Source organism: Chiloscyllium punctatum, chromosome 15, assembly GCF_047496795.1.
Source record: "Chiloscyllium punctatum isolate Juve2018m chromosome 15, sChiPun1.3, whole genome shotgun sequence".
Classification (NCBI taxonomy): domain Eukaryota; kingdom Metazoa; phylum Chordata; class Chondrichthyes; order Orectolobiformes; family Hemiscylliidae; genus Chiloscyllium; species Chiloscyllium punctatum.
The window spans coordinates 89,220,351-89,229,430 of NC_092753.1; the positions used below are offsets into that span (position 1 = coordinate 89,220,351).

Here is a 9,080-nt window from a genome sequence, read left to right on the forward strand (position 1 = left end):
AGACACTGACTCCCCCGTTAATGCTGAGTTCTATAATGGAGTGTGTAAAAGTCTAAAAATAGAAGTTTCTCAGATTCTTTAACAGTGAAAAGTGTGACACCATACCTAATCAAACGGTTTGCCAGAGAACAGCTAAATACAGTACAGATCAGCAACGGGTACTGAGGCCGCCTTGTGAAGTTGGCTCGGTGCTTATGGGGAACTTGCCATTTTCTATTTTTTATGTGTGCCACTACATGTTTACCCTTTTATATGATAGAGGGTTTGTCCAAAGAAAGGATAGGTAAATTCAGACACAGTGGTCTGTGTGACAGACTTCCCTGGTTCTTTGATTGTTTTGTAACAGATGTGCACTGTCTTTGAATGCAGATCCAGCAGCCATCTCCACGGGTGGTTTGGGGAAGGATTTATTTACATACATTAGCCTTGTTCCCATCGTCTCCTCATCTTGTGTTTCTGTCTTCTCTATTCCAGGAGAACTTGCGTTCCCTCACCAAACAGGCTCATGTGCTTATTCATAAAGACTTACCCTTTGAATTATTGGAAGTGGCACCCAAGGTTGCAATGGAAATATTTCGGGAGAGCAAGTAAGCACGTGGGATACTTGAGTAGCTGCTTCTGCTTAGCTGTGACTCATTCAGGCAGCTGCAATTTATCTTACAAGACAATCGACACACTGCAGTCCTTGTATTTCTGGAGTTGCTGTTTAGCACAGGCTCCTTTTCCTTCTCTGCTTTCCTTTGTGGCACCCTGTTTTATTTCCTACTCTGAATCTGGCTGTTACAGTTCCACAGGTTCCACCAACCTTCGAGTACCTTGCCACAGCGACCATTCTTTTTGTGTGAACCATGGACAGGGAATGCCGGTGCAATATTCAACCATTGCGTTCAGCATCATAGATTTCCCCCTGACACAGACTCATCACACTTTCCATCAGAAGGCACAGATCAGGATTGGAAACCATGGCTGACTTTCTATCTTCACTTCTTTGTCATATGGGTTCATAGTAGCACAGCCCCTATCACTGTGGATGCGGAAAGCTAAAGTTATTTGGGAATTGAACCAGGGCGTATAGACAATGTATGACCTCATGGATATGTTTGTGTAATCTGACAATCCACATGATTACTATAGGTGTGACTGCGTGTATTACAATTGGCAATAGTGATTAGAGTGCATAACATGCCTTATTTTCTTGACAGATACAAGTTGGCTGCAATTGAGGAGCAGGCTTCTCTCAATCCCAACAAACTCGTAAAGTTGTACAGGTAAGAACTGCTTTAGTTATTCTGTGACACTGATTAGTTCAGTGCAATGATAAATCTGTTTCATTGTAAATGTGGAATAGATAGTAAATGGGGACAGCAATGTATTATCCTCACAATCTCATTAAAGAACAAAGAAAATTACTGCAGTTACAGGCCCTTTGGCCCTCCAAGCCTGTGCCAATCCAGGTCCTCTATCTAAACCTGTCGCTTATTTTCTAAGGATCTATATCCCACTCTGCCCATTCATGTATCTGTCTAGATACATCTTAAATGAGGCTATTGTGCCCACCTATACCACCTTCATTAGCAACGTGTTCCAGGCACCCACCATCCTCTGCATAAAGAACTTTCCACACATATCGCCACTAAACTTTTCCCTTCTTACCTTAAACTGGTGACCCTGAGTATTTGAGTCCCCCACTCTGGAAAAAGCTCCTTGCTATCTACCCTGACTTACCTCTGATGGTTTTGTAGAACACAATCAGATCTCCCTCAACCTCTGTCTTTGTAATGAAAATAACCCTAATCTCCTCAACCTCTCTTCATAGCTCGCACCCTCTATACCAGGCAACATCCCCGCGAACCTCCTCTGCACCCTCTCCAAAGCATCCACATCCTTTTGGTTTTGTGGCGACCAGAACTGTATATGGTATTCCAAATGTGGCCAAACCAAAGTCCTATACAACTGTAACATAACCTGCCAACTCTTGTACTCTTGCCGTATGCCTCCTTACCCACACTATTGACCTGTGTTGCCACCTTCAGGGTACAATGGACCTGAACGTCCAGATCTCTTTGTACATCAGTTTTCCCTGAGCTCTTCCATTTACCATATAGTTTGCTCTTAAATTGGATCTTCCAAAATGCAACACCTCACATTTGTCCAGATTGAACCCCATTTGCCAAAAAAACCCAAAATTGTGTGCTTTAATGAAGAGCACAGCAACACAGGGGGGAAAAAAGTACAATGAATTGTGTGGCCTCATGATCCTGCTGTTATTTAGTAAGATCATAGCTAATCTATCTGACTTGATCCTCATTTTCCTGCATTCTCTTAGCATTCAAAATTCTAATAACCTCACCCTGATCTCAATAACTGAGCATCTGGAGTCTTCTGGGCAGAGAACACCAAAGATTCATAATCTCTGTGTGTCAAAGTTTGCTATTTTTGGTCTTGAAATGCTGACCCTTGTCCTGTGATAATGATCTCTTGTCCTAGACTAAGCAGGGGAAATGACCTCCTGTGTATGGATGTGATTAAATCAGTTCTCTGCCCAACTCCCCAATCAGTCTATATTCTGCTGCATTGTGTAGGTGAACAGGAACAATTGTTTTGCAGAGGATCCTGCTGAATCTTGAAGAGTAATCTGTTGAGGGATCTTCCCTTCTGAACTTGGATGTTGGGTCTTTTATATCTGTGATCAGTTAGGATGAAGCACTGGTGGTGGGAGCAACTTGAACTGATTTAATTGCATGCATACACAGAGGTCATTTCCCCTGGTTGGAGAGTCTAGGACAAGATCATTATCACAGGACAAGGGTAAGCATTTCAGGACCAAAAATAGCAAACTTTGACACACAGAGATTATGAATCTTTGGTGTTCTCTGCCCAGAAGACTCCAGATGCTCAGTTATTGAGATCAGGGTGAGGTTATTAGAATTTTGAATGCTAAGAGAATGCAGGAATATGAGGATCAAGTCAGATAGATCTTACTAAATTACAGCAGAATCATGGGGCCACACAATTCATTATGCTTTTTCCCCCTATGTTGCCGTGCTCTTAATTAAAGCACACAATTTTGTTTTTTTTTCCTGAGGAAGAAAATATGCAAAAGCTTCTGGTAGTTACATTGGCTGCAGCAACCCAAATCCTATTTCATCAGCATCTAATGTGAGTTGAAAGAGTTTTCTGACACTGATTACTGACAGACCTATTATTCTTATGATACAAGTGTTGCTACCAATTGTTATTCATTCCTTGTTATCCTGACATTATGGTGAAATATCACTTCAGCTGTTGTAGTCGTGTGGTAAATGAGGAAGTTGCCTGTGAAGATGCAATGCTGAATTGTTGCAGTGCATCCAATAGATGGTACACACTGCAGTCATATCCCAAAAAAGAGGAGAGTGGAGATTTAAGTTAGAGGATGGGCTGTCTGTCAGTCTCCTTTCTCTGCAGTGTTGTTTAGCTTCTTGAGTATTGGTGCATGTGTAATCAATTTAAGCAAGTGGACTTGAGTTGTGATTCCCTTTCTTTTGAACTCCATTATCAAGTATTATAGTTGTTTAGCATTTAATTTTGGGCTACAGCAAATCCTGAATTGCTGCTGTTATTTGTAAAGTCTGAACTGTTGAATTGGATGTTGCAGTGCAGTGTGACCATTAGGATTTCAGTAAACTGTATCGCGAGGTGTGATCTTTTTCCTCTTATTTTCACATAACCTTGGACTGAAAAACTATTAGCAGAATAATTTAAGACACTCATAACCTGTGTGAAGATTTGAACTAATTAGTCTAGAGTGTAAGATTGTAAATTTCTGATGTAACATATTGAACATATAACCCAACAATAAATAGCTTTAATTTTAAAGCTCTTTTCTGTCTGATATATTGGCTATGCATGAAATAAGCTTGATAATACCATTGCAGTGCATGTTGACTGGCATAAGTCTTGCTAACTGTTTGAGTGTGAACAAACAATTCACAGTACAAGTGTAAGTTTCTCAATCTCTGCCTGTCTCTACAGGATCGGTGATTTTGTAGATGTCAGCAATGGGCCACACATTTCCAGGACCAGTGTCTGTTTGCAGTATGAGATTACTGCTGCCCATAACCTGAGAACATCCCAGTCCGGATTGGTGCGGAGATTCCAGGGGATCTCTCTGCCCATTCATCTGAAGGTACACTGACACAAACATGGTTAAGATGTTTGAATAACGCTTAATAATAGCTTAATTTATCTGGGACACCCAAACTTTATTTAACATCTGTACAATTTGTCCTGGTTGCAGTGGTTTTGTTTGACAGTCTGTGTTAGTATTATCTAATGTAAATTAGTAGGTGCCAGTCTTGCTGACTTGTTTGCTGCTGATCTACTTTCCCAAGACAACGGGGGATGCATCCAAAGGCCAGGGAAGCAGGTAAAATCAAAATAATAGCTGAACTGCAGAATGGTGGAGTGGCAGTGACTGTGAATGCTGATCACTGTGTCAGGTGCTTTCTTCATTGGAGAATGAATGGGGACAGTTTAGTTTCCTGGACTATAGCTTAGAAGTGACAATAGCAAAGGGCAAGGAGCACGCCACTTCTCTGCAACAGCAAGTGAAAAGTTATGTTGACAGTAAACTTGATTTCAGATTGCATTGATTCATCATAAATGAATAACCCCCTGGTTATTATGTTCCAATGGTATTTACTGATAAAGATGAAAGTGTTAGCTCTTTGCTGATTTAATCTTTCATTGTAGATATTGCACTCTGCCTATCTGATCAATAAAAAACAGAACTGATTACAAACTAAATGAAAGCTTCATAAATACACAAGCATGAATGGGCTAATGACCTTTTCATCAAGTTACATAATGTAACAACCTAACTATTCAATGCTAACTTTCAAAGGAGAATTGGATCAATACTTGAAAGAAAGCAAAAGGGCTATAAGGAAAGAGGAATGGAGTGGAACTAATTAGATAGCTTTTCCAAAGAGCTGTTAAAGGTAAGATGGGTAGAATGACCTCTCGTGCTGTGAGAGTCTATAAGCCATGCAGCTTCCTTACTGAGGCTTTTATTTTCTCATTTGTTCCTGGGCTGTGGGCATCGCCAACTAGGCCAACATTCCTTGCCTATCCCTAACAAGCCTGAAGAAGGTGAGCTGCTGCCTTCAATTGTAGCAGTCCTTGGAGTGTAATGACACTCATTGTGTTGTCAGAAGGAAGTGCCAGGCTTTTGATGCAGTAACAGTGAAGGGATGGCATATTGTCGCAAATCCAGATGATCTCCACCTTGGAAGGGAACTTTTAGGGGGTGTTCCATTACTTACTCAGCATTCTGCAGATTTGATTGGCGTGCCCTCCTCTTGATGAAGTTGTGCTGACTCAGCCTTAATTTACCATGCACTTCCAAGTACTTCGCAATCTCCTCCTTTATTAATGACTGTACAATTTTGCCAGTGACCAAGGTCAGGCCAACTGGCCTATAATTTCTTATCTAATGAGTCCCTCCCTCCTTCAGTAGGAGTTCTACATTAGCTATTTTCCAATCTTCTTGGGGTCCTCTCCAGTCCCCCTCCCTGACCCCAATACCTCTACAATCTCCTCAGCTGTCTCTTTCAGAACTCTAGGGTGTACAGTACTCGGTCCAGGTGACTTATCTACCTTCAGACTCTTCAGCTTCTCCAGCACCTTCTCCTTAGTGATGGCCATGTCACTCACTCCTACCTCTGACTGTTGTGAAGTTCTGGTATGCTGCTGGTGTTCTCCCACTGAAAAGACTGATGCAAACTACCTATTCTGTTCTTGGACTATTTATTTGTTTCCCATTACTACTTCTGCAGCCTCATTTTCTAATAGTCTAATGTCCACTCTTCCCTCTCTCTTATCTTTTATATATGTCAAAAAAACTCTTTTACAATCTTCTTTATTTTACTAGTTAGCTTTCCTTTTTCTTTCTCTCTCTCTCTCTCTCTCTCTCTCTCTCTCTCTCTCTCTCTCTCTCTCTCTCTCTCTCTCTCTCTCTCTCTCTCTCTCTCTCTCTCTCTCTCTCTCTCTCACACACTCTCTCTCTTCCTCCCTTTCTTCCTCCCTTCCTCCCTCCCCCCACCCCCCAAACACATCCTCTGCTTCCCATTACTCTTCAGCACATTCTATGTTTTTTCTTTTGCTTTTATGCTGTCCCTGACTTCCCTTGTCAGTCATAGTTGACTCATCCTCCTCTTAGTATTATTATTCTTCCTTGGGATGAATTTTTGTTGTGCCTCTTGAATTGCCTCCAGAAACTCCAGCCATTCCTGTTCCACCATCTTTCTTGCTAGGCTCCCCTTCCAAACAACTCTGGCCAGCTCCTCCCTCATGTCTTTGTAGTTACCTTTTACTCAATTGTAATACCGTTACATCTGATTCCAGCTGGTCCCTCCCATACTGCAGGGTGGATTCTATCATATTATGGTTGCTGACTCCTAGGGATTCCTTCTCATTGTGACACAGTATGAAGAGTTAAAATTGGAGGATGCCTACTTAACAATGATTAAATCAGTTCCCATTTATTTTTACTACTCCAGTTTCTTGCAACATAATAATCCAGTCTTTATTCCTAATCTCCTTGTAGGTCCTTTTCTCCGTGTGGGATAGATTAAGGCAGAGATCCCAGAAGCTGGTGAGTCGGAGAGGTTTTGTTTAATTTTGTTGTATTTTCAAGTTTGCGTAATTGATTTTGGTGAAGCTGGTTTGTTTTGTGTCCAACAGCGATGCTACTTAATATGTTACTCATTTCCCCACTTCTTTTGTGTTTTGCAGATTACAAAAGACCAGGGTCACACAGAGACAATGGAAGCAAGAGCATCGTGAACAGATTGTGCAGACATCAACCAACTTGCTTTTAAAAAATCTGTAACATAAGTAAATTGATTAATTATGCACACAGTAAAATATAAAATATTATCCTTAATGATCCTGTTGTGTTAAAGAGGGATGTGTACTGAGAATTTTGATCTGGAATGTGCTTCACAAAAGGTGGGGAAAGCAGCCTGAGTACTTGGGGAAGAAGCTGGCGTACCGATAATGTCACTGGACAGGTCATCCAGAGCCCAGCGGCGGGTGGTGAAAAATAAAATCTGGATAAAAATTAGCCCAATTCAACTCTCTGACCACTGTATAAACCCATCCAGTTTACCGATGTCCTTCAGGGAAGGAAATCTGCCATCCACATCTGCTCTGGACTGCATGTGACTCCAGATCCACAGCAATGTGGGCACTTCCACATCTCGTGAACAAAGAAAAGGAATGTCAGTTTCAAAATGAGAGTAGATATATAAATGGAGAAATTTGTACAGAAGGAATATGTACGATGGGACAAATGGCCAGTAGAATATCATTCCATGTCAGGATTGGGACAGTGTGTCAGGGCTAGAGGTTCTCTCTAGTTTCTTGAAATCACAGATCCTGAGTTCCAGTTGCACACAGCTGGTTGTTGTTGAGTATACAGCCTTGTAAAACCAGGTGCCTTGCATGAGAAGTCTTCTGACATGCACTCCGTGTGCTCCAGGAGCGCCAACGCAGATAATCTGGATGTGGATGTTAACTGATAGCTCAACTTAGGAGGGAATCATAACCAGGCTGAACTCCATCCTTACTTAAGGCATGTGGGCAAGCTCAAGAAGACCTGTGTTAATCTGAATAGATAAAGGACTTGTTCTTTTCCCCACAGGTGTCCATCTATTTGAGATTTTTTTGGTACTGAAGAAAATAAAATTTCTTTGAAAGTATTTTGACTAAAATGATGTTTTTTAAAAAACTGGCTTCCTATGCATTAATCGTGCAGATGGTCTGGGGTTCTTTATCCTATGGGACACAACTTAGTGGTTGTGTGTGTATATAGGGTCAGTGACTTGTCCCCAAGTAAGCTAAGTGTTGAACTGTCAGTTTGGCTCAGTGGCTTTAAGCTCCATTTCATCCCATGATCTAGAATGACTCCCCAATGTAGCATGCAAAAGAAGCCACTGCATTTTCAGAAAAAGTGAGACATTAAACTGACATCTTATCCACCTGTTCTGTTCAATCAAACAATGTAAGCTATAGTAGGTCACTTAGTCCCTCCAGCGAGATTATGTCTGGGCTGTTAAATAACACGATATGTCTGCCTTCTGTCCCATTTTCTGATTATTTTTGGTTAACAAAATCATAAACTTACAGTTAACAATTAATCTCCCATCAATTAACATTTGCAGAAGAGTGTTCTGAGCATCTTGCCATCATTTGTCTGTGGAAGGGTTTCTTAATTTCACTTGTGAAAAGTCAGAGCTAAATTTAAGATGGTGCCTCTTAATTCTAGATTCCCCAGCCAGCAGAAATAATTTCTCAGCCTCCTCTATCTGTTTAGACAATAGACAATAGGTGCAGGAGTAGGCCATTCTGCCCTTCGAGTCTGCACCACCATTCAATATGATCATGGCTGATTATCCTTAATCAGTATCCTGTTCCTGCCTTATCTCCATAATCCTTGATTCCACTATCCTTGAGAGCTCTATCCAACTCTCTCTTAAATGAATCCAGAGACTGGACCTCCACTACCTTCTGGGGCAGAGCATTCCACACAGCCACCACTGAAGAAATTTCTCCTCATCTCTGTCCTAAATGGTCTACCCTGTATTTTTAAGCTGTGTCCTCTGGTTTGGCACTCACCCATCAGCAGAAACATGTTTCCTGTCCCAGAATGTCCAATCCTTTAATAATCTTATATATCTCCATCAGATCCCCCTCAGTCTTCTAAACTCAAGGGTATACAAGCCCAGTCGCTCCAGTCTTTCAAGTAAGATAATCCCGCCATTCCAGGAATTGACCTCGTGAACCTACGCTGCACTCCCTCAATGTCTTTCCTCAAATTTGGAGACCAGAACTGCACACAGTACTCCAGGTGTGGCCTCACCAGGGCCCTGTACAGCTGCAGAAGAACCTCTTTGCTTCTATACTCCATCCCTCTTGTTATGAAGGCCAGCATGCTATTAGCCTTCTTCACTACCTGCTGTACCTGCATGCTTACCTTCATTGACTGCTGTACAAGAACACCCAGATCTCTCTGTACTGCCCCTTTACCTAAATTG

General features: G+C 41.6%; 1 protein-coding gene across 1 annotated transcript in view; it reads left to right on the forward strand.

Annotated features, from left to right (window-relative positions):
• Nucleotides 1–7,745, forward strand: part of mrpl39 (mitochondrial ribosomal protein L39) — a 31,270-nt gene extending 23,525 nt beyond the window's left edge. The window contains exons 6-10 of the mRNA XM_072585743.1: nt 475–587; nt 1,203–1,268; nt 4,015–4,168; nt 6,590–6,637; nt 6,778–7,745. Coding sequence (XP_072441844.1) covers nt 475–587; nt 1,203–1,268; nt 4,015–4,168; nt 6,590–6,637; nt 6,778–6,828 — 432 coding nt within the window. The 3' untranslated portion in view covers nt 6,829–7,745. The remainder of the gene's footprint in view (nt 1–474; nt 588–1,202; nt 1,269–4,014; nt 4,169–6,589; nt 6,638–6,777) is intronic.
• Nucleotides 7,746–9,080: the final 1,335 nt, after the last annotated feature.